Below are 26,341 nucleotides of genomic sequence, written 5' to 3' on the forward strand. Positions count from 1 at the left end.
CACTCTGAGCACACAGACTAAATTAACCATGGCAAATGATCCCTGGACAGGCATAGATTCATGTTGAAAGTGCCGGCAGTGCAGTCTTCATCCAGAGTGAATTCGATACCTTCATTGTATTGGCCCCCTCCCACTCCTCCCTGACACACACACACACACACACACACACACACACACACACACACACACACACAACCACCATACGCTTCCAATGTGATTTATCTAACCGTTTCTGATATCAGGCCAGAATGCTATCAGCTGCTGGGTTTTGTCATATACACAATGAAAGTGTGTCTGAAAGGCCCAGTTCTCTATTGCTGGGGCTAAATGGTGAGCGATGGTGACGCAGTAAAAACGTGGTAATAACACACAGGAGGTATTCAAGGGTCTGCCACTGCTCTGTCTAGCTGCTCTGTTTCTAAAGGCCAGCTACACCTTGTAGAACAAGAGCAGGGAGGAAATAGGAAAGCTGAAAAATTTAAAAGGTGAAAAAAAAAGAAAAAGAAAAAACCTTTAAGAAATGTGTCAGGACTGTTTTGCTGGGGTTTTCATGGTGAGACGGTTACTCTAAATGATGTGAGGAGAAGGAAGTAGGAGAGAGCAGAAGGATCTAGAGGGAAATACTTACATGGACCCACAGTCAAAAATATTTACTCCTCCATCTCTGCAACATGGAAACATAATATAAACTTTGTTTCCTTTTATTTCTCCAGCAGGATCAGTGTATCTGCCTCTTTCCTAACATGAACTCCTCTCCTCGCGGTGTGCTACTGTCCCGAGACATTCCCTGCGACAACGACGGTGGGAATATGCTCCCTTATTACCCTCTTCTGTCATCATTTGTGACAGATTATATGGACAACCAAGGTTGGTTACACCACCACACACCGGGCTTTTGACCATGATTTGATTGCTTTCCATCTTGTATAATGCCTTGTTACCTGCTGCCACTTGAAACGAGAGGGTAGTAACCCACTCATTTAGCAGGGTCAATCAGAGACAAGTTAGAGAGTGTGCTAACACGCTCAGACAGACTGGCTGGTATCTCAGGGAGTCCTGCTGAGGTGTTGGCGTGTTTCAGTTTGTACTTAAGATGCAGAAAAATTCAAAAGTGCTCTACTTGTCATAGTGTTTATGAATAACAGACCGTGGATTAATCAAACGTCAAACCAATGCGTGTCATGAATTAAATATACATGAAAGTTAATAAGTTCAAAACTAGTGTTCCAGGTGCAATATCATTCACGAATGATAGTTTAGTTGGCTAATGAACTCCATCTAATGCACTGACATGGAGACTCTATTGTAATTTGAACGATTTGAATAATCTTTAACATACCATGTATTAATGATTTACTCACTGACTCTGGCTGTAGCATTCATGTTCGTATCTTTACTGTTAAACCCATTCCTGCTGGCTGTCATGACTGAAAAAACAAACAAACTGTCCATAAAGAAGAAGTGAAGTTTTTGATCAAAACACAATTCAGAGGATATGGTACGTATATTTGCAAAGCCATTTGTGAACCTGTTTGTATAGATTAAGTCATGACACTGATGTTAGCGAGACTTCAGTCCTCATCCTGGTCAGCCATGAGTTCTAGTTATGTTTAGGTAACTAAACCTACTTGTTTAAGGTTTGATAAAGATCCTGGTCAAAGTTAAAGGATATGGTGAGTGATATTAGTGATGTTCTATATCTCTCTCAACAAAGAACCAGTACAAACTAGGTGTTACACCATCTCTCAATACTTTCTGACTTCCCCAGCTTGTCTGTGGCCCTCTGCCACAGGCTTATTTGTTCCTGTCTTTGCTCACAAAACAGCCTCAGTTCTTCGTGGCATGGATTCCACAAGATGTTGGATTCTGCTCCATGTTGACAAGATTGATTCACATCATTTCTGCAGATTTGTCAGCTGCACATTCAGGCTGCCAATCTCCTGTTCTACCACATCCCGGAGGTGTTCTACTGGATTCAGATCTGGTGACTGGAGAGGTCACTGAAGTTCACTCACTGTCATGTTCCTGAAACCAGTTTGAGGCGACTTTTGCTTTGAAACATGGAGCATTATCCTGCTTGAAGTAGCTGTTAGAAGATGGTAAATTGTGGCCATAAGGGAATGTCAGATAATCTGCAGCATTCAAACCATGATTGATTGGTATTAAGGGGCCCAAAGTGTGCCAAGAAAACATTCCCATACCTGCCAACAGTCTCTTGTATTTCAAGGTAATCTCTCGGCCCTCTCTTGTTTTTTTGTTGTTCCCGGGAATCTGACATAATTTTCATGTCCCACAACCTTTATTTTAAATTATATATTATTATAAATCCTCATTCATATGTTTTTTATGTTTTTTTCTGATCCACACACATACATACAAATTCAACACATCTGTTACCACAGTCTGGCAACACAAAGCCCCGATTCAAGTGGTGTGTGCAGCATGTGTGACATTCAACTGTGGAAGTAATTAATAGTTGTTACGTTTACAAGTTTAACTAAACCTGTCATCTAATGTTTATCTAATGCTAAATGTTAATTAATTCACAATTATTAAAAATTCAAATGAATCTTGTTGTGTGTTCATTATGTATATATGTTATCATTTACTTGAACCCCAAGCTGCTGCACTCCCCCACTGACACCCTCCATCATCCAGGAAAGATATATATATATATATATATATATATATATATATATCTTTATTTTGAAGTCTAAATGTTGGCAGGTAAGCATTACTCCACCACCACCAGCCTGGACGGTTGACACAAAGCAGGTTGGGTTCATGAATTCATGCTGTTGACACCAAACTCTGACCCGACCATCTGCTGCCTCAGCAGAAACTGAGACCAATCAAAAATACAGGCTTTGGATGATACACACACGATACTTGTTAAAAGACCAGACTTCTGCTTTCAGGTCTGGTTGGTTTAGGTAACTAACATTACTTGGTGAAGGTCAGCGGAGGATTGTTGTCATGGCTAAAGACAGGGAAACATTGCTGCGGCCTCATGTGCTTTGTTGAGCCGAACACTAACCCCCCCCCCCCCTCTGAGACATTTTACAACAGAACAGTAGAACATAGTCACAATACTTCCATTTACTAATGTGCCTTACTTAAAGAGGAAAGAGATGACTCCTGCCACTGTAAGACAACATTAGTCACGAATATGTCAACATCGATGTTTGAACTAACAACCTACATGAGATCTATATTTAAGCCAAGTGGCATTTGAATGTTGAAAAAAAACAAAAGAAAAACTTTATAAGGTCTCATTATCCTCTGCACTGTTTTATGCTCAAATAAACAAGAACTGGATGAATCTTTTATTATTTAAGCAACATGTAGTTGAACCGCTGCTGTTAAACAGCAACAACAATCACAGTGCTACTATTACAGCAAAGGAACGGAAGGAAGTGTAGGACCCCAGACACCTAATGTAGCCAAACAGATGACTTATTGACACAGGTTTACGGTGGGAACACACAGAGGAGCTGTGCAACAATAACATATGGCCGACCAGGAGAGAGCGCGAGCTAATGGTTACCAAATGACTTCCTGCTCCTCTCCGAGATGTACTGTCACGCCTCACATGGCCAGTTTCACCAGTCTTCGTCTCACAAACAGCAGCCCTTCATGAATAATGCTCAACACCCTCCCCCCTCCAACCCCCCTGCGGACAGTCCCGCCCAGCTTCAGTGGTCTAAAACTGTAATGTGTAAGCATGTATTCTCCTTGAGTGTCTATACACTATAGTTTTTCACACAAGGTGAGTGATGTGAGATTGAATAATGCATAGAGTAGGGCATGGAAGAGCCACAGGCGAAGTGATCCGGGAATTTTAAAAACAAATTTACCAGAGCAGTGCCTCACCCTCACCCTTCAAACTGAGTGCTTCAATCTGAGACTCGTGTGTGGATCCGGAGGCATGTCGGTTCAAGACAAACACAAACTTGTAAAGGAAATGGTTTGTCTCTGGCAGGTCAAAAGCCGCCTCTAAAAAGGATCTGCAAAATCTAACAGGGCTTTGGTTCATAGCATGTATTTAAAGGTAAATCGCTGTAACATTATGCATCTCATTCCACGTTGCTGAGGAAGCCCTCCAATCCTCGGAGCAATCTCTCAGGTCATTTGGAACAAAAAATGTGGTGACCGTTATAAAAAGAAATCATCCAACTCCTAACTTTACCCCCCCCCCCGCCTTTCAAATCAACAAACCAAGAAGAACGCTTTCATCAGCAGATCACAAGCTCCTCTGACACGGCTTTTTTAAATACAACTTATTTCTCCATAGGTCTCCCAAGGACAAACTGCAATAGCAGGGAAAATCTTGTCTACATTACTCGGCACATACAATACAATGCTCTCAATGCTGTATTCATATGCTGTGCTGTGGCACATCTGTAGCAACCTGCTGGTGATCACTGACAGATGGCTGCTCATTATTTTTCTATATGGCTGTCAGGAATCACACATCACATTTGTTTCACACAGTCGCTGCCATTCAACATGGACAAAAGGGGTTTTGCTTGGAAAAATACCTCCCAGAGCTTGGTATAAAACTAAAATAATTTTCATGACTGTTTCTCCTCTCCAGTGTCGAAAAGAGCTGCGGGTCAACTAATCAGATGATTTATCCTTTGTCTTCAACCACCAAAAGCCCAAAACTGTCAAAGACATTGATCAGCGCCATCTTTTCAGACTGAGTTCAGAATAAATCTCATGTGATCCCAGAAAATCCTTTTTATCTAACAAATCTGAGAGTCTACAGGCATGCCAGTGGCTCTGTGAGGCTGCACTCAGACACTGTGTTGCTCTGAGCTAACATGCTAATATCAGCGTGCTAACTTGCTCACAATGACAGAGATAAGATGTTGATTTTTATCACGTACTGTATGTCTGCCTTGCTCACCGTCTTAAGGCACCTTTAGATTGTATGACAACAAGATTGTGTAAGTTCATTGCAAGTCATGGGTGAGATGAGTTTAATAAAGTCTTAGTCATAATATTAGTCATGCCAAGCTACGTGATGAGTGCAGCACAAGGATATTAATTCATCTGCACAGCTCTTTATGTTTGGAAAATGCAGCAGTCTTCAGCTCTGCAAGGTCCTGCAAACCTCTTGTTCACATCATTGTGTGCGAGTATTTCATTTTTCCCTACACCTATCTAAAAATGGCACTTGAGAAATGTTGTGCTGGCCAAAGTATTTTGTATCATTTCACGTCATACACTACTTGGTTGCTTTGTAAATGTGTGTCGTGGCAGCAGTCACATTGTGAGAATTTGGTCCTAAATTTCTGAATTTTTTACAGGTTGCCAAACCTTCAAATTGACATGTATCCGAGTGCGATCGAACATTATTGTGTTGGACTGAAGACAAAAGATTTTACAATGTCTCTCTCACAGTTGTCAAATTTCATCTCACATAGTCCAAATTCACACAGTTTAAAGGGGCCTTAGCATGTTATTGTTAGCTAATTAGCACTAAACAGAAAGTACAATCTGAGGCTTGTGGGAATATAATTAATTTTGCCCGTATTTGGTCATAAACCAATGTATTGGACAAATTCAAATTTTGACCTTATGATGGCGCTCGATGAAAAGTAAATTCATCCTCTGGTGATCATTAATGTCTGAACAAAATGTCATGGCAGTCTGTCCAATAGAGGTTGAGATATTTTAGTCTGGACCAAAGTGGGAGACATGAGAGTCATGCTCCAACTGTAGCATGGATGAAAAGGGTCAAATACCTTAAAGGTCGCATATTGTAGAAAGTGATATTTCCATGTCTTTTATGATTATAAACCAGGTCTAGGTACTTTACAGAATCAAAACAATCAGTCCAGGGAGAAACTCACACAGCCCGTATTCACAAAATGTGCCTTAAAACGAGCCGTCAGGACTTCCATAACTTTGTGATGCCCCAACTATACAGTCACCACCCTCAGCCATGCTCCTCGCAAGACAAAGATGCCGAGGAAATGCTGCACAATCGTTGGACATCAGGAAGCCACAATATCATTGCACAGCCATCCAAATGGTAGTATTGTTAGTTTAGTTTTTCTGAAATACTAAAGCATCTTAGTCTGACTTTGACCATCCGTTCAGCTCATTTCAGTGCTGACTGATATTTGCCAATTGCATCTGCAGGTGAGGTTTATTCAAGGTAGAGCAGTAGGCTACAATCTGTTACCTGTGGTTAGCCTGGCCGTGCGTCGGTGAAAAAACAATCAGTCAGAAGAGAGACTCTGAGACCGACACATATCACCCTGTTCTCGGTACAAATGTCAGTATTTAAAACCACAAATACACTGTATCTTCTTACGTGTATAAAAGCAGCAGTAAAGTATAAAACTGGACCTTTCAATACAACTCTGTCACTGTGATACGCACCTCCAAAGCAGAGGGTTGCTATGATGTGTCACAGTGTTGGAAGATGAATTGCCTTCAGGGTTTTCAGAGGCAACCAGAAGTGAACACAGTATGATCTTCGAAGTTTTGAGTTCACTGACCATCTGTAATGATCGGAGGCAACCCTAATTGCAACGGCTCATCTCCAGTGTAATCAAAATTCAGGGAGGACATCTATAATCAAGTGCAATTAATCTGCTAATATCCCCCCAGTGTTGGAATAATGGGGACATTAACAGGGCTCATCTGTTGTGACTGCTCCTGCGCTGTTTGCTAGGTGGCTTATTCGCAGCAGGAGACACCGAATGGTTTTTGACAGGTATTTTTCAGCATTCATATCACCAAAGTCAATTTGAATAAACTACTGTCATCTCCCATAAGGGCCGCTCCCGCAACACAAATTTCTCCCCGCTAAACAGGTTTCCAATCCTCAATGAAATAGTGCATGTAAATTACCCCATCCCATTTTCTAAACAATATTGACTGTGACAGAAAGGCACAAGATCATATACAGGAACATTTGTACATCAGCTACAGAAAACAGCTTTAACGTATGATGATGGAAAGGAAGCGAGTGAGAGAAGGTGTCAAATAAAATCTGTATTCCCTTTCACAAGAATAATAAGTGGATAAGGGCGCTGTCTGTTTATGCTGAGATGACATTCATATGAGGGTGTGTTTCCTTGCAGCTTGATTGGAAAATCACATACAGGCCATCGACCTGAAACTACAGCGGCAGGTTTCACTGCCCCCCCCACCCCGCTCATCCCGATTGGCTTGGGAGGGGGGTTCTGTATGAGTTACACCATGTGTGATAAATGGGTAAAAGGCAGGTCCAGTGTCTTTATTATGTCTTCAAATCGAGCTCTGCGCTTTAAAATCTCACTGCAGTTAGAAAAATACAAAATGCAAATGGTTACTGATCATTTTTGTAGAAAGTGAGAAAGAAAGTGGGAGGCACAGTGATGCATCAGCGTAAATCAGCTGCAAGGTGCACTTAAAGCTCTCCCCACATTCTTGACTGCTGCTGACTTTCAAGCATTCATAATATATGAAATCTGTCTTTTATAATTCAACAGAAAAAGGAAACATGCCTTGATAGTGATTTACAGAAGACAGAGTTGGCACAGAGTTTTTTTTTTTATTCCATTATGTGATGTGTTTTCTTGTAAAAAAAAAAAAAAAAAAAAAAAGGGGGAATTACTGTGTAGGTACAGTATTGGACATTTCTCTTGCTGTTATTCACATTGACATTAATCAATGTTTTTCAAAGTATTCAATCTATCAAAAAATAGTCTGCAGGGCTAAATAAAAGTCAATTAATCCAGGTTTCTATAGCAACCCCTTAGAGGAAAAAAAATCAACTGATATTTTAGCAGACTGCTGTTGTGTTGACGTGGCATTTCAAGGGATTTTACAGATCGCTAACTTGCTGAAAAAAGACAATTAAATGGATTGAACTTTTGAGCAAAAATCATAAACTACAGTAGAAGAAGAAGAAGGAGAAGCTTTGTCTTCTAGACTTTATAAAAAATGATTTAACTTCAGAGAGAAGGGGAAAACACCAAAACATTTTTCATCATAAAGTCTGGGGAACTGGAAGGATTTTGTCACCACTTTATTAGTTTTTTTTTTTTTTTCTGACCAGTGCAGTTCATCCTCTACCAGGTGAAAGGTTCAGAGCGGCACAGACAAACGATGAGTGTGTGCTGCACGTTCACATGAGCATACGTGCATACATGTGCTGAGTGAATCTGCGGAGCACAATCTTGCCCGCAGCGTCTTAACATCTCAGAATATTCTGCTTGTGGTGAAACGGAAGAAATGCAATTGCAGCTCTCTGATTTGTCGAAAATATTTGGTAGGATTGTTCCATCAATCTGTTTAAATATACATATAAACATTCAATATAAATCCATACCAAAGCTTGTGAAATATGAGACATGAACTTTTCTCCCTAAGGCCGATATACTGAAGATCAATAGTTCTATAAATCTTCACAAGCCAGCTGACAAGGAAGATCAAGGCAGAACAAACAACAATAACACAAATGAACCATGCAACCTCCGTGAAAAGGGGGTCACAGTGAGGGTATAGTTCGCTGAATAAGTCAGCAAATCCCCCAGGAAGGAGGTGAGAACACTATCCCCCTGTGGAAACAGGACAGAAAAACAGCAGTGTGCACAGAATAAAGCCACTCAATGCACAGCACTTTATACCCAGCTCACATTCATTTTTAATGAAGTATAATAAGTCACAGCACCAGAGCAGAAATGCAATCCCCAGCCCAGATGATCTAACAACACTAGGCCTTTTTCACACAGCATATCCTTTGACAGTACCGGCGGCAGTGAGCTGAATGTTTTCAACACCTCTGCAAACAGACATAGCAACCGAGGTGTTTCTGTCTCTGTAGTAATGACAGTACAGAGGAAAGAAGAAAAAAATAAAAATAAATAAAAACCCCAGCTTCTCATGACTTACCAGAAGATGGAGCGAGGTGGTCAGATGCCTCAGAAATCGCTCCTTCTTCTCTATGGTGGTCATTTTTTATTTATGAAATCGAAAACATCAGTTAGTTTTTCAAGGAGCAGAATGAAATATCAAGCAACTCTGCGTGCTGCCAGAGTGAAAAACATGCATTTGAAAAAGGTGTCCAGTACTTTATTGGTCAGGGTCCCTGCTGACTGAGCTGTAAAAGAGACAGTGATGAAATTTAAAGAGGGAATAGGAAATACCTTTAACTGTGACACTTCCTGTGCTGCTCGCCACGCCAAACTGGTTTCTTGCCACACAGGTGTAGAGACCTGCGTCGGATTTGGTTGCATTCCATATCCGAAGGTTCCCGTTGTTGAGAATCGAGACCCTGTGGTTAAAAAAAGCAAATTATTTATATTACTGTTGGCTTGCACTGTTAGTAAGAAATGCTGCATACAATGTAAGAGTTGGGGCTGACATAAGCAAAAATACGTGACTAATACAGAGCAGAGAACATTTCTCAGTATCTCTTATTAAGTCCTGCTTCTTTGCAGATGACGATGAGAAATACGATTGTATTTTCAGGGCTGATTAATTCAGAACATGACTTCAAGATATCTAGGACAACGGTGGCTTCATGCCCTTTACACAGTGGCCACGAGTGCTTCAAGAAAGGTCAAAAGGCCTTAACAAAACTTCACATTTTCTAAATAACAAGCAAACATGGAAATTGTGCCCTTGAAACCAAGGTACTGTGGGAAATCAAGGGTGGACCAACACAAGAAGGCTGAATTTTAATTATCTGAAATGCTCTGCTGAATGTGCACACTGTAAATATGAAATGGCGTCAGCCTGATTGTGAGGGGGAGAAAATGATGTGTGGCCAGTAAATTGCTGTTTTCACCTATGAATGAGTTCACCTGTGAGTCAAAGGAGTCACAGTGAACAGACTCATCCACTGTTAGATGGCAGAGAGGGTTTTATAGATTCAAGCAAACCACACATTTAACTAAAGGGAGAGATCTTTATATACAGACATACACAGAGGCACATGTGTTATTCCAGACCTATGCAGACATGTGCACAAACACTTCAAGCTGCACCAGTGGATATTTTGAGATTTACAATGAATCAAATGACAATGAGTAATGGGGTTGGTGCCACTTGTAGTGAACAACCCCCAGAGAGTCATCACCCAACTCTACAGTTTCCCTCAGCTCTGCAGAGAGTTTTAGCATCATGCAGCTAATTGTTTTGGTTTTTAAGGTCCACAGCTCTACTGTGCTGGTTCACTCTCACTGCTCTCATTAGTGTCGTCTTCAGCTGTTTTAAGCAAAACCCACTGTTCACTACTTTCACAGCACCAAAGAACAGCCACGCATACTTAGCGAGTAGCTCTCGAACATAGCGAAGCATTCAGCAGCTAAAGAGCCAAATATATTCTTCAGGGGTCGGTAGAGACCAAAACAGAGCTAAAAACTTACATTCATGATGTGACCAGAACTGCAACTACAAATAAATGCCAGTGTTGCTCCACGTCTGCAGTATGTATAAAATAGGTAAAATTTTCACCATATCAACCGTGAATGTTAAAGTCATGTTCATAGTTTGTTGCTGTGACACTGGGTGGCAAAATATTACTCCATGTAACAATTCTTCTTTTGTTTGTTTTCATCTCTTATCAGATGTTTAACAGTACAAGTCTAAACTAAGAAGCCAACTGGCAAATATAAGTCTAATATCCACTCTTCTTTTAGCTCTGTTTTTGGTTTAAACCAACTGCTAAGGGAAATATTCCACCATGTTCACCATCTAGTTGCTAACTTCTTCTGTCTACTATGCTGGGCAGCTAGTCTATATATCCGAGAGCTTTTTTGCTGAAAGCTGTTTGTGGCCTGAAAACGTCACTATGTCACTATGAAAGCAATTATAAATAGTGAGGTTGCTACACGAGCTGAAAGACGTTATAATGCACCGAAGAATCGGGTAATATTCTGAGTTCATCACTAAGAGCAACCCCTGTTACTTAACTAGTCATGTGATCTATTGTTATTATAAAACCATTGATTATAGGGGTTTTAAGGTTTCAGAAAAGCTTTTGCTACAGTATATTTTTATAATAACTTTAATAGAAAGGAAAAGTAAATGTGAGATTATTGGCTGCTCCTTAACCCTCTGTAACTGACATAAATGTAAAACACCAATTAAAACAATCTGTCACTATTGTATTCAGATTCTTACTAGGCCCGAATTCAAAGTAACATACTGTGTGGATCTAACGATCTAGACTGATGTCACCTCCTCAAATCAGCTGAAACTTCCTTTACTGCTTTTGATTGATTGAACTGCTATTTGACAGTTAGAAATAATTGATGATGGGGTCTGAGCTCAAACAGAGAAGAAGAGTAGAAGTCTAAATGACACATGACACAGACAAACGGTTCATCAGCTTTCACTGTTGTTAGTTGCGCAGGCTGTTTTGTTTTGCACCAGTGATACATTTAACTGGATGTACTTGTGAAATGCGCCTGATACAGTGTGACACAGTGTTATATTTTCCCAGTGCTTCACTGTTTTCATTGACTCTTTTTCAAGTGGTGGATGTGATAAGAAACTGCAGAGACAGTTAGTATAAAGGAGTCTACCTCTGAAACCACATGGTGCTGCTGAGTGAAGACTTCTTGGTTTATATGAGGCTGTAGAGAAAAAGTGCTGAATGCAAAGTAGCCAGTAGTGACCATCAGTTACATGAGGGGCATATATCGCTGTAAGGGAGGGCCCACAGTTAATGACAATAAACCTGGAGGCTGATAAATATGTAGGAAAACTGCCCATTAAATGGCACCACGGTCCTACAACAAGACCATAACCCTAAGCAGAGTAAGCACAATTAAAGCAACTGCCATCCATTAATTACATTACATTGCTGGCATCCTGTGTGTATAGCAAGTTTAGTCTCATGAGTCACATTATCTAAAGAAAAAAGAAGTGAAATACAGCTAATACTTCTGCATTACAGTGCTGTTTTTTTCCACATATGCATCTACTATCAATTAACTAGTGTACTGAGTGAGAGTGAAAACACATTATTTGAACTAGAACGAGCTCTGACCCAGTTCAAGTCAGCCAGCGCGAGCCTCACAGCCATACCTCAACATAACTAAATACCTGCATTTGTGCACTACGTTCTGTGTACCCACAATCCCATATCCTCACGCACAAAATAGCTATCATGTGACTCATGCACCATGCATCTTGTAAGAGTAGGCTCTGTGGAGAGCTAACAAGTGGTGCTGCATGCGAGCACAATGGCTCTTAGAGGGAGTTAAATCCTCAGTAGCCCCCCCGTGGAGCCCAGACTGTTCTCAGCCATTCACCGCATCGTCTGCCGTCTCTGCAGCTTCATATGAAAGACTGGGGAGGCACTTCCTCTTTCACTGACATTAAAGTAAGAGGAGCAGAGCGGGGTGTCTGCATAAGTGTTCGGCATTTTCAGTCTGAAGCTAATGGAAGCACAGATGAGGTCAAATACAGTAGAAGTCAACTGAGACACAGCGGTGGTGAATAAGAGATGTGGGGGGCTTACTATTAACACATTTCGGTTTTGCTCCTGTCTTCTCTCCTCTCTGCCAAAGCCTCGACAACATGTCTGCGCAGCGTGCCCATTATATGAGGAGACATTTCCCACCTCCATCCCGAGGGGGGCCAGCGGAGGGGCAGGTATCAATAATTCACAGGTGAGATGAACACAAGTGCCACTCCTTTCATCCGTGCCTCACACAGGTTTAATGGACATGGCAATAATTCTCCTAAAAGGAGGCAATTATTTTGAGCACAGCTAGACGGCCGAATGCACTCGTGTAATCCAAAAAAAACACAGGTGTGTATTTTGGATGAGATCAAGCCTCTGAGGACAGGGGCTGTACAGTGTTGATCCTCCCCGCTCTGTGACAAGATGAAAGAGACAAATAACATCAGTCACAGAGCAGCTATCATGGGCACTGTGAAGTGGAAATCGCAGGAAAGAGCCTAGTCCAAAGTAAAAGCCTGTTTTTGTTATTTCCTTACATTCTCTTTGAGACACTGTTAACAGATGCAGACGTTGCCTTTTTGTAAGCTTCCTTGCAAATCAAAAAGACACTTGAAAGCCTTGTTTTGATGTTTGATTCAGACATATTTTGTCTTTGATCTGTTTGATAAACTCTACATTGTGAGTGGAAACTGTCACAATCCAAATAATGAGTCACAAAATTTCACATTGAGAGCAGTGGCTTTGAACCAAGTGTGGGCTTAGAATGTGGAGCGTGTTTTCTAATGGCAGCAAGCAGGGAGTGAAATCATGTTAGCTTTCTTTCTACATGAACACACTAACTGGCTAATGTCGTCCAAGAATAGGAGGGCACTCATAAAAATTCAACATGCAAACAATATGCGTAATCACAGCTCAGACTCTGATTTGAGAGTCCTAAACAGGACTGTTCATGAATACTCTAGTGACTCTGAGACGTCATGGCTGATTGGTGGCATGACTGCAGGGTGGAGGCCTGTGTGCATCTCTACTTAATTAATAGGGTAAATAAAACAGCTTGTGAAAATAGGGGTTAAGATTCTATCAGTGGAATTACTCAGCCATGTGGCCACAGGAAAAGAGATCGTCACAAGCTTATGGTGATTTCAGCAAATAATTAGTCTCAGCTAAGGCCCTCTATACACAGATTATTGCCTCAGTGCACAGACAGCTTGCTTAACTCACTTCCCAAATACCAGTTAACTAAATGGAAAAAGTAAGTGTGAAAAAAGTACTGCAGGGGATGTGTTTGATATTGTGTTTGCCCGCCGCGGTGAGCTCACAGATAAGGTGAGGTCTGTGTGTTACTATTTCCGCTGACCATCATCCACCTACCCGCAGGTGATGTTTCTAATCATAATTGTATCAAAACGACAGTGTTGCTAACAGCGCTGGAGGCGAGAGGCTGTAATGTGGCGAGTGTGCGGAGAAAAGAGGCGAGGTCACCATATCCTCTGAGTCGGGACAAGGGGTGGGACCTAACTTCAGGTGTTGATCTATGCTCTTGACTGCTTTAAAAACCCTGAAGTGCAGAGGGGGGAGGGGCAGACTGAGATAAATTGAAAGGCTGTCTCTCCTAAGGTTCCCCACAGTGTGCTGTGCTGGAGAGAAACGGCCTTGTCAGCGGCATAAATCAAGCCCAGCTGTGCAGCGTAGACCCAGGACGCTAAAACCTGCCGAGCACGATGCAACTGCAGTACGACTTCTCAGATACCTGCTTTATGCAGCGTCATGACTAAACGAATGTGCCTTCTATTTTCTTGTGAAGTTGTCAACATCAAGGTTAACGGTCAATTAGAGACCACAATGAAGGAATGTTCTTTTTTTTTTTGTTGTTGTTCTTTGAGCCAACAAAGCGATTGGCTGACGCTGGTGAAACAGGGACACCTGGGCATTTACTTTTGACAATTCTCCGATATAGGTGTAATTGATATAGATTTTTGCTGTACTCAAACCTGTTCCAATGACTCTCACCTTGTCACATGGATCATTAGCTGCAGCAAATGTTCAGAGCATTACCACAGGGCCCCATCATAGGACATGATGAACTGATTTGAAATTTAAAGTCAGGTCTGACGAAATTTGAATGTGGCAGAGTCAACCAAACAAAACCCCTCGCAAAACACTTTATCACGCTATCAAACTTTAAAAATATCTATCTAGTCCGTCGGTCAGTCCCTTAATAACTTTGATGATCCCCTGACATTTCATCTAGGGCTGCTATAGGTCAGAATTTCTCTAAAAAACAAATCATTCCCATTAGCCTTAGCTGTGCTTTTTGTTTAACGCTATTTAACAAATGTTAGCAAGCTAAGCGTACTCAAATATCATGATAAACATTATACCTTCTAAACAACAGCTGTTGATGTTTTTTTTTGTCATTGTGCTTGTGCCAGAATTTTAGCACGCTAACATTAGCAATTAGCTCAAAGCACCATTAGCCTATGTCTATGTAGAACCTCACAGAGCTGCTAGCTTTGGCTGTAGACTTAGCATGTAGCATGCTTGTTTAACTGTAAACCTCCCTGCTGTGTAGCTTACTTGTATTCTCAGCCAAAAGAGTCTTTGAAAAAAACTTAAAATATATTAAAAAAATGATCAATAAAAATATCAAAAGCATTCCACGACACTAGTGAATTCAAATTTAGCCCTGATTTGCTAACTATCACTATTTATTTTCTACAACTATGGAAGCAGGCAGGTCCAAAAATGGAACTAAATAAATGACTGCAGTACCATAAAGCTGTATGAGACACTGTATGACGAGATTTTCTCTTACATCTGACTACTTATGTCTTATTGGAGAGTTAGCAACCAATGTGTTGAATCTGAAAAGTTGTGGAGGTTTGAATTTTGCAGAAACAAAAAAAATAGGAGTTGTGCTTTCAATACACCAGCGAGTCAGTGCTCATCACATTAAAAATGCCTGGCAGCCGAAAAAAGGAGCACAAATCACACCCTCAGTGTTAGAAGTTATTAGGCAGCTCAATTACAGTTTACTTTACCAGTCTCTGAGTGGTGAGAGAGCACTCTACCTTATGATCAATCGTGTGGAAAATGCCAGTCTGACGGGGATCTTTTGGAGGTGTCAGTCAAAGCTCAACAACAATATAACAAGTGCCTTTGCGACGACTGCTGCATGGAGCTCTTGCTTTAAGACAGAGCAGCTGATTAAGAATGATTGACACAGAATATGCACTCATTCAAGTCTCAACAAAGCCAAGCTCTGCAGCTAAAAGTAGGGCTAAGTGTGTTTTTTGTGTATTCGGCTACATTACGAGTGGAGTTAAGTTGCAGGCAATACTTGAAATGACTTTTCCTTTTGGCTCACTGTGTATTGACACTTGTCTCCAGGGCACTCGCTAGCATTAAAGCCTCTTTGGCAATATGGCTGCTTTATAAAAACACGGCCAGGGGACAGGGGTGCTGGGCTGCGACGCAAGTATTAATCTCTTACTCTATGAAATGCACACTACTGCTACTGCGCCAGTGTGTATTACCATAATGTGAGCAGGGAAATGGCAAGTTCTTCCCCATAGCCTCAACAGCTCAGATTATTTATTTTTATTTTTTTCATTATTATTACTTTTTTGATAGATACGGCAGGCATTGTACACTTGTGTACTGAATTATAATACTAACAGCCCTTGGTACTGTTTGTTAGACCATTTGAATATTGGATTTTCTATTCCAGGAATTGGTCACTAGATTTATTTTCTAAATAACAAGAAAAGTTAAGCCTCAATATTCATAATGCTGAGATAAATGAAATTAAATGTACAACACATTTTGGTATTTGGTTTCACCTCAAAAATAAAGGGAGAAAGTGCTCAGGATGACATAATGTCCCCAGGCGTGCCTATGATGAAAAAAAAACAAACAGTTTTTTCTCCCTCACACTCTCTCTCACACATGCACACGTGCACACACATTATCTACTGTCTAAGGACGACGGTGCAAATGAACCTTCTCAAAATAAATGTTGTGTAAAAGTGCATTTTTTTATAGGAAGGTGTCTTAATGAAGCAGGCTGATTGAGAACATCTTAACTCCCGTCTGTGGAACATGATGTGATTGTGTTGGTAATTGCGTCGCAAGTAGAGGGAGTTTATCAGCGCGGGCTGCACAGGGGTTTGTGTATGTACTTCCAGAGGATTCCTTTAATCACAAACTGTTCTCCTGGTTTATTCCCCTTCCAGAGATATTCATCTCTGCTTATGTGCTGAGGTATCCCTTCAGGAATAAAGAGCACACACATGTTCCGCAGGAAATTGTCAGAGGAACCAAGATGGATTACTCATGCTGTGCTGGCGGATTCTCACTTTGAAAAATGATATCAGCCACAGTCTTCCAGATAAAAATAATCCTGGCGAGCAGTACATGGCATGCAGACGGGTAAAGAGGGTTCTGACCTAATCTCAGCAAATATCTCAGAAATCTCTGGTCTGAGATTTATTTGAGTTTAGACAGTCAGCACTAGATCCATGCAGCTTTACAACCCCTCCCCCCTCCTGCTCCAGAGAAGGAGAAACTGCTAATTAAGCAAATGTACAGTCTGACCGATGGAAAATTTATAGGACTACACAATCTGAAGTCTTAATGGTTGGAGGGATATACCCCGACTGTGAGTGATGCAGTGGGATGTGAGAGTTGGCTGGAAGGTGAATTGATCTACTAATCATTTTGATGGTCTCTCTAAATACAACAAGAAAATCAATTAATGCCTGTGATCATGACTGAAAAGCAATGACTGATGTATCATCTGTCCATCAGCAGTCTGTCTGTAGAATTTCCCATTACTATTTTACAATCTGAGAAAAGGATATATATTTACCCAGGTGTGCATTAAGTAAGTTATCTAAATTTCAAGACAGATTTAATTAAAATAAAATTTTTAAACCTCTTGCCACCTGTTAGTAGATGACACATGGATGCAGTTACACCCTTTTAAACCATTAAAAAAAATTGTTACTGTCATGCATTTTAGCAGACCTGTATAAGACTACATGACAAACTAAACTCAAGCTTTCTCGCACAATTTAACATCTGAAATTCTGTTGCTGGGTAATTAAGCTATGTTAGCGCCCAGTTTTTGGTGAAAATACTGCCTCTGGTCGACTTCTTAACAATTCAAAATGACAATTCAAATGACTGATGTAAAAACTGAAACCCTGTTAAAGGCTATGTACATGATATCGTGCTAAAAAATTGAGGCTGAGGCTGAAGGTTTCAGGCAAAAGTCAGCATCCGCACCAGCTGATGATCCATTTAGAAGACATGGAATTAAATCAGCACTGATATTGTACTGCAGTGGGCTAGTAAGTGCTAGTATTATAATTATGCTAAAGTTTGCAGCTTGCTCTTTTCAGTTTCAGTTCAGCGCTGAACAAAAAGACAGACTGTCCAGACTCTTTATGTGCGGACTATCACTGTCCGAGGCACACTGCTTCAGCATGTGGAGAAATCCAGAGCTTGACAGCCCTGCCATGCCTCGAGGGAGGAGTTCAGTGACCGGTCAACTGACCCAGATCAGGTATGAGTTGGACAAATCAGTTAACTGTGGAGAGAGTTTAGATGACACTGTGACTCACCACATCTCAAAACTCTAAAGCCTCTTGAACAAAACTTAGATCTAAAGTATATAAAGGAAAAAAAAACACAACAACAATCTACCATGTTGTATAGATAAAATAAAGCACAATTCTCTAACTGCATGGCCTAAAAATCTAATTTTGGTGATTCAGTGAAGTAAATGTTTATCTCCTATTGCACAAATAAAATATGTCTCTAATACGGGCAAATGTTGATAATCCACAGTGAGCAATGTGCGCTCCTCGTTTATCTAATCCAAATTTATCTGATGATCACATCATGTCAAACACATGGTGCAGTCCCCCCCCCTGCTCAGAGCCACAAATATATCAAACTAGTGATTCATATTCATCTGGGGTGAAGTGACTTTCTGGGCAGCCCGCGGCCGAAGGTTGGACACATCATGAGAAAAGACAAGGAGGGAGAAAAGCCAGTATTATGAATCCTTGAAATCTTGCTAACTGTTATTAAAATATAATCAAGCTATTTTAAGTCATATGAGTGGGCTAGTTAGCCTGTAGTAGCTGCCCTGTCATGGTCAGATTAGTCACCCTTGCTAACAAATAGCATGTCTGAGCTGCCATCATTACCCTTCACTCTGTCGACCCTGCTCACCTTCCAACATCATGGATGCCAAAGCCATGAAAGACTAATGATTAGATGCTTTTGACCATTGAAATGCTCTTTTATTACTTCAAATCAAGCTAGCTGTTACCTGGCCTTCCCTCCAAAACAGATGTAGGCTGTTAGCGCTGCCCACTGAGGTTTAAACCAACCAATGAGATTATTTCCCCCTCCTGAGCAGCTCTAGCTCTGTGACATGTTTGGATAAATAAAACATTTAATCTGCTATGCGGATGTGTGTTCTGGTAGGCACCTCTGAACAGTGTCGGGTGTTGTCTGCAGCTGCTGGGATCAGCAAAGCGCTAATCCTCAGTTTGCTCCCGTTCTCAGGCGAGGAGGAAACTGTGCTCATTCACGTTGACTTCTTCTTCTTTTTTTCTTTTTTTTTAAGCTACAGCCAGAGTGGAAGAGGTGTAGGCAAAGACAAAATGAAAAGCACCAGTCAGCTGTTGTACGGCAGGCTTGTCAGGTAGTAAACCTTTCCTCAAGGCAAAGTAATGAAATAAGTCCTTCTGGGCACATAAGCTGTCAGTATTCGGGCCCGGCACTGCTCACTCACACTGCTAACCTCCACAGAGTCAGAACTCCACTTCACCAGCAGATGTTCAATTAGGAGCAGATGAGGAAATTAGAGATCTGATGAGAAAAAATGTGAAGTGACATTTAAACATGATAAACAATGTTTTTAATAAGTATAACAGCATGCAGCCGAAGAATGAGGAGACTGAAATAGCAGTTCTGGGCCGTTCGTTCACACAGATCATTTAATCACCACCTTTATTAATACACCTGTTTCCATACAGAGCTTATTAATTCCAAGTCCTCATAAAATTAAGCCCTGAGACATTTGATGAGACTCTTATTAAAATCTCCTTGAAACAGAACAAAGGCATCACAGAAAGATAGGAAGATGTGCGATAAGTAAATTAATGCAAAGTTCGCCGCTATGCCTCCTCTGCAGTTTTGGTGTTCTCCTGACACTGATTCTTTCTGGAGTGCGTCTGGCAGAGCAGATGGGCCTATAAATGGAGATCACTCTGCGAGACATCTCTTCATTTACGTGACAGCCATGCTTATTTGCTCTGCCAATGTAGGAGGGATATATAATATGCATGAGGGACAGTTGTACCAGTGGGTCATGACTACAGACAGAATCTAGCCAATCCAGCTATAGCAAGTGTTCTCTACAGACTAATGGGCTAATCAACATCCACGCCACATGCAGAAAGCCCCCTGTGTCGTCTCACTATAACTCGGCGAGCCACTCGGAAAAACTTGTCGTGTTAAACTCGCACCTACAGCTCCGACATTAACAGACACCACTTAAAGCTATAAACATACCTAGCAGATGCTGCAGGCACGAAATGAGTCAGAGCACATCCTGTGATAGTAATTTCTCATGCTCGCTGATTCATGCGGCACAACTCGCTCCTTCAGTGTGTGTGTGTGTGTGTGTGTGTGTGTGTGTGTGTGTGTGTGTGTGTGTGTGTGTATGTGTGTGTGTGTCAATGTTTTGGCAAAAGTAAAAAGCAGAATTAAGGAGGCCTCAAAGTGTAAATCTGAGCTCAATTTGTGACGAGTGATAAAATAAGAAATACGTGAGGAAGCAGGGGCTGACATCCACGCCAATTTCCCAGCGGCGTTTTGATTTCTCGAAGTAAATTGTGCCGACTTTGAACCCGCTAGCCCATTAGCGTGTCAAGCTGCTCGGATGTGGCCATTTTGAGTTGTGATAGTGTTTTCTTTAAGACAAGGGTGTGTGTAATTTGGACCTTTTAAACATGGAATCACTGCGCAATGAGAGATAAAGCCAGAAGAATGATGGCTGTCTGTATTTCAAGGGGAACTGACAGTAAAGGTTTTTAAAACTTGTCTTAGCTGTAACTGTATTTGTCTTTAAGTCTGATGTACAAATACTAAGAAGATGAAGACATGATGAATGACAAGTACACATCCAGCATGATGTGTTTGGTCTCAATATCAGATTATTTTTTTGACTAGAGAGAGGACCACTGTAACACCATGGTTATGCCCATAGACTGTAAGTTAAGTTGTAGCATCCGTGATGTCACCCATAGGCTTCTGAAGAGCAGTTTTGAAGCTCCGCCTAACTCCCACCTGACCCACCTGTCACTCAAAGCAGCACGCCCACAATCATGCATAACTTTAAGCCCAAATTAAATTTAAACAGGAGGGTGATATAAAATTCACCACCTGTACATTTGTCATGAAGGGGGAATTAGCCCAAACCATTTTTTGTACCAGGCTGTAATCATGTTTATTTCCGTTGTAAAGTTTCAGCATTTTAACATTGGAGTCTGTGGCGATTGAGTGGCCATTAGAGGAACTGCAGGAAATCTTTCAGCCCCGGAGGTTGCCGCTTGGTTATGCCCAGCTGTTGCATTGGGTTCTTTGTAGCTTGTAACAACTTCCTTTAAGTTTGTTTAAAGTGTGACTTTTAGAGTTGATCAACCCTCCAAGTGTTTAGTCAGGCAAGTGTAACCGGGAACAGTTTATCCTTGTGTAACATGTTTCAATGAATTCCTGATGAGTACAAATGCACATCTTTACCACAGGAACAGGCCGGGGACAAATTCTTCTGTCAATCAGCCACAAAATATCAGTTTCAGAGATGAAGAGGATCTTTAAAAAGACAAAAGCCTGGTCTAAAAAAATCCCAGAAAGATTTACTTGGATCGCCTTTCAGAGCCTATAAGTGTAGTGTGTGAGTGTGAGACTGATGAACAAGGATTTATATTCTGCTAAAATATTTCATGATTCACTTTTATGAGAGCAAATGCTTCAAGGATAAGGACTATCTGCTCTTTGACTAATAACAATACAACTGGAGTAGTCTGAAAGTGTGAGTAATCTCAGAGTCAGGGTGTCTTTAATTGGGCCTGTATGATACTTGAGAGTCTTAAAAGACACATTCCACATTGTCACCGAGAACACAGAGAAGTGAAAAACATACAGAGCAGATACTAATCGGGTTAACTGAATACGTCGTGGTAAAATGTCATCGTTAAATCAAGTGTGAAAAAGACAAAATAAGTGAAACATGGCCAATTTAATGTTGTATGACACACAACATCATAGATATACTTTTAAAATTATTTTTGATTTTAATCTCATACCTTCAAATCTCATCAAAAACACATTCTGCTCACTTTTCTGTAACCAGGAAACTCTCTTTGAATCCTTTTTGATGCATGACGTGCAGACGACCATCACCATTCTGGCCTCTGATGCCAGAAATTCCTGCCATCTGGTCAGAAGACAGTGGTGTAAACATTTCTACGCCCTGCTAATTGTCGTGTTTTCTGGAACCCGTGGCCGTCCCGACTGACTGTCTGAATAAGCAGTGATTTATTTGCAATGTGTGACAAAGAAGCAGCTTGTTTGCACTGAGCCGCCATAAATGCACTTACAGAATAAGACAGTGTTGAATTAGACTCTTTAAGCCACTGAGGAGGGGAAGCCTTTTCCCAACAAGATTAGTCTTTCTGTCTTATCATTTCACAACCAAACCAACCAATAAAGGCTATTTTTTGATCAAAAGCCAAGCAGGCCACATAGACAATGGGATGCTGTGAGATTACTTGGCAGCAATGTGCATTTTATTTTTGCACAAGTTTTTATTGGATGTAAATGCATCAAGACCTAACCTTATCTGCTTAATACAAAAGGTGAAAGAATATGGAACTTTCCGCCTCCCTCTAATTTTTCTCATATATTCATTAAGAATCACACACCCCATAGAGTTGAAGCTCAGTTGTAATTTAGAAAACAAATAAGAATAAACTCTGGTCATTTAAGATATGTCAATTTCAATAGAGTGAACTTCACTTAAACTGTAAAAACTTCCTCAGGAATCCTGGAAGGGTCTCGACAGCTGCAGTACGACAAGAAGTGACATCTGAATTTTAATATTCGGGAGACATTTTATTTATATGCTACTACTTCTCCACTTTTTTCTAGTGCCCTTCCTTTATGTTTCTCTCTATGTGCCGTGGGACTGCACATCTGGAGTTGTTTGAAACCACTAATCTGGGGGGTAAGAAAGGGAGCTGATAAAACTTTGAACAGACGTTACTATGGCAACAGGCTTCCTGTAACTCACCTTTCTCAAAGATGTCACTCAAACGGTAACACTCCCAAGTGCACAGCGACTGCTACTATAGCTAACACCGGTGCATAGTTTCATATAGTTTGCAATTTCAATGTGTGTAGTAGCAGTAGAAGCTAAGAGCCGTTCCTGGGTTGAAATCAGTGGAGAAATAAAGAATGAAACATAGAAGTATTCTCAGCTCCTTTAAATCACCTGCTGAAAGACATAAAAAAGAAACAAAAAAAAAAACAGCACAGCTTCTGCCTGAAGAATAAATTGTGGTGACCACTAAACCATTATGGTACCTTAAAGGACCATCAGCCCCATTTCAAGCCCATCACGGAACTATTTCTTCTCCAACTCAAGTCACATAGATCATCAGAGCAGACTGTCAGCAGTGTATTAGTGATATGCAGTGATTTTAGGCAAACACAAAAAGTTTTTCGTTTTAAATTTATGAAGAGAATTAGTGGACTTTTTTGAATGTCAAAAATGTTTTTAAAATGAATCCTCACCAGAGTTTAGAGGATGTTCACAAGTTATTACTGAATCTGAAATCCTTTGATAAATGTCATTCAAATTATAAAGTTGAATTAAAAAATATATATAAATCAAGCCAAAACAAAAATATAATTGTTTTGGTTTCTTATTCATTTATTTATCTATTTAACCCTTTGATATCTTATTTAGGTTGTCAAGCCTGATTATTTTATTGTTGAGTCTGTGTTCACTGGTAGGTTTGTATAGTGTGACCTAGTGTTCAGTTTGATCTGTGTTTATTGTTTTGTCTTCTGGTTATTTATGGTTTTTGTTAAATGAAAAAAGCATTATTGCATTATACAAGTATTTGGGATTTTCAATAAATAACTCAGTACATTAAAAAAATTTCTGACAGACTGTGTGTCTGTGTTGTGCATGTATGGAGCCCAACCGGAGTTTAGACTGGGCAACATTTTGCCAGGTGTACTTTGTTCTTAGTACAGTCTCCTCTCTGCAATTATAATATACACAAAGGACTAAATCCTTCTAGGTACCACCACCACTCTAAATACCTTATTTGAGGGGCATGATTCAAAACCTAGTAAGAAAGAAAATCACACAGTACAATAACATTTTTTAGCATTTTTAGCATTAATTTATTTTAGATGTATGACCTTTTGGACTGTGCTTATTAAAAGGAATTGCCATGGATTGCTAAACTTGTGACTGTCCATCAGCTGCTTGGGTAAGAGAAGAAGGCAACAGAGTATGAATGCAAAAAGGAAAAAAAATAAAAAAATAAAAAAATAAATAAATATATATATATATATATATATATAATATATATATATATATATATATATATATATATATGTATATTAATCTCATATTTAAAAAAAAAAGCTAAAACTTATCCTCTTCTTTAGTAGTACAGTATGCAAAACAAACAACAAAGCAAACTGTGCAGCTGAGGAAACACGCTGCAGCATCACAGCTCCTGACAACAACAGTGGCGGGATTTGTCCCAGCCACACCCAAACACCGTCTTCAAAAGACTGAAAGATCCTGCATAAATATTTGCATGAGTGCCAAAGCTGATAGAGATAAACACTCATGGTCTTGAGCATTTGAGCAAGGAGGGTGCAACATCGGAACGTCAGCATGTGTCGCTGGCGGCTTGTGAGAGGACAGTTGTTTGTGCGTCCAGGAGTGAGCGGCCTAGCAAACTTGATTTCTTCCTGCCAGTGACATATTGAAATGGCGTGATTTTTTTTTTTTTTTTTTTTTAGGGCTGCTCTCCACGGCTGATACGGCCCACTTACACGCTCATCAGCAAGACCTGCTCTGCTCTGCGCTCTCAGCTGCTTTGTTCCAGCTGATGTCATCTAAACCTCGTCCCTGCAGGGTTGTCTGGGGTAGATAAGACATCCCCTCCCTACGCTGGTCTTCTGCAGAAAAAAAGGGGGCTGCTGCTATGAAGATGGATTACCCAGCTGGTGACACTAGTTCCCTTTCTGCAGGAGCCACTGTGGAGTGCTAACGCAATTAAGGCAATTAATCTTCAACAAAAGGGGTTCACAGCTACCTCTCATGATTTCGCACCTTTCTGTACAGGTGCATAACCAACCAGACGTGCTCAGACATGCATACATACACGGACTCTACATGCATACAAATATCAATCTTTTCACTGGACTTATTATATAAAGAAAAAAATTAACAAGCAAGAAACGCAGCAGTTTTGCTTATCACACAGCGGATGTGTGAAACCACGCACCATCATTTACACTCACTCATTTGCATCAGTGCTGTGCTTTCACTAAAGATTTTCCAAACAAACAGCAGGATGAGTCTCAACGCTGCATTCGACCCTACAGGGCAGGACAGCTATTAGTGGGCAGAGACAACTGTTTTAATGTTTACCACGACAGATGCTGAACAGTTTTATCGCATGGCTGTACAACACATGGGTGTATGTGCGTATGTCACAGATGAGAGGAAAGGGGGATAATAGAAAAGAGAGTGAGAGGGAGCTGTAATCAGCACATTTAAAGGCTCTGGCATGTGTTTTCAAGCTCTGTAAACTGTTACTCCGCTCAGTAGCTGGCAATACACTCTGGCATGATGGGAGAAAAATTTCCTTTTAATGTAATACAGCTGGGAGTGTTGAATTTTAATTTCAAATCTGTGCCTCTTTCTTCTTAATTTTGGCGCAGCACAGGTGGCCAGAGCCAAATATCATTCATTTAGTTTGAGTGAAAGCATTAAAACATATTTCTGAACATCAAACAGACTTTTAAAACGACCAGAATAAAGACAGCATTAGAGAAATCCATCTATTAATTGTCCATAATGACGCTGCTCTTTGTTCACTGAAGATCTAAACTAAACAACTGCAGTATATTTATCTACCAGTTATCCCTCCAACAAAAATAATTTCTCTGATTTGAATTATTTAAAAGTAATTAATTAATAACAGTTAAATGATTTAAATCTTGAATCATTCATTATTTATCACAGCAGTTGGTCATCATGCGATTCAGAGTGTGAACGGCAATCACAATGACACTCAGGGGAGTGAAGTTTTTCTCCAGGGTGAAAGAGAACCAAGTACTGCACATACATGCTTCAGTGAACTCAAGTGTTAAAGTCCATACAGTATCTTGCTTGTTTAACTAAAGCTGTCAAATGAATGTAGTGGAGTAGAAATTACAATATTTCCCTCTGTAATGTAGTGGAATGAAAATGTAAAGTAGCATAAAATGAAAATACTTAAATAAAGTACCTCAAAATGGAACTTAAGTACAGAACTTAAGAACTTAATGTACTTAATTACTTTCCACCACTGCTACTACAATTACTCGGCCTTCAGCACACATGCATTTTAATATTGTTAAATTACCCAAGCAGATAAAAGTCCTGAAAACAAAGGAGGTGACTATTATAACAGTTAATATCAAAAAGGTAAAAGACTAAACCACCACAACAAATACAATAATAAACTTTATATTGATGTCAAAACAACCAATCCTCCAATTTCTCATTACTCATGACTGAGCACCAGCATTTGCTAA

At 40.4% G+C, this 26,341-nt stretch overlaps 1 protein-coding gene across 2 annotated transcripts in view; it reads right to left on the reverse strand.

Moving 5' to 3' along the window:
• Positions 1–26,341, reverse strand: part of cntn4 (contactin 4) — a 159,488-nt gene that overhangs the window by 14,123 nt on the left and 119,024 nt on the right. For both annotated transcript variants that reach the window (XM_056364374.1, XM_056364368.1), the window contains exon 12: positions 9,153–9,280. In XM_056364374.1, coding sequence (XP_056220349.1) covers positions 9,153–9,280 — 128 coding nt within the window. The remainder of the gene's footprint in view (positions 1–9,152; positions 9,281–26,341) is intronic.

This window comes from Seriola aureovittata, chromosome 2, assembly GCF_021018895.1.
Source record: "Seriola aureovittata isolate HTS-2021-v1 ecotype China chromosome 2, ASM2101889v1, whole genome shotgun sequence".
In the NCBI taxonomy this organism is placed as follows: domain Eukaryota; kingdom Metazoa; phylum Chordata; class Actinopteri; order Carangiformes; family Carangidae; genus Seriola; species Seriola aureovittata.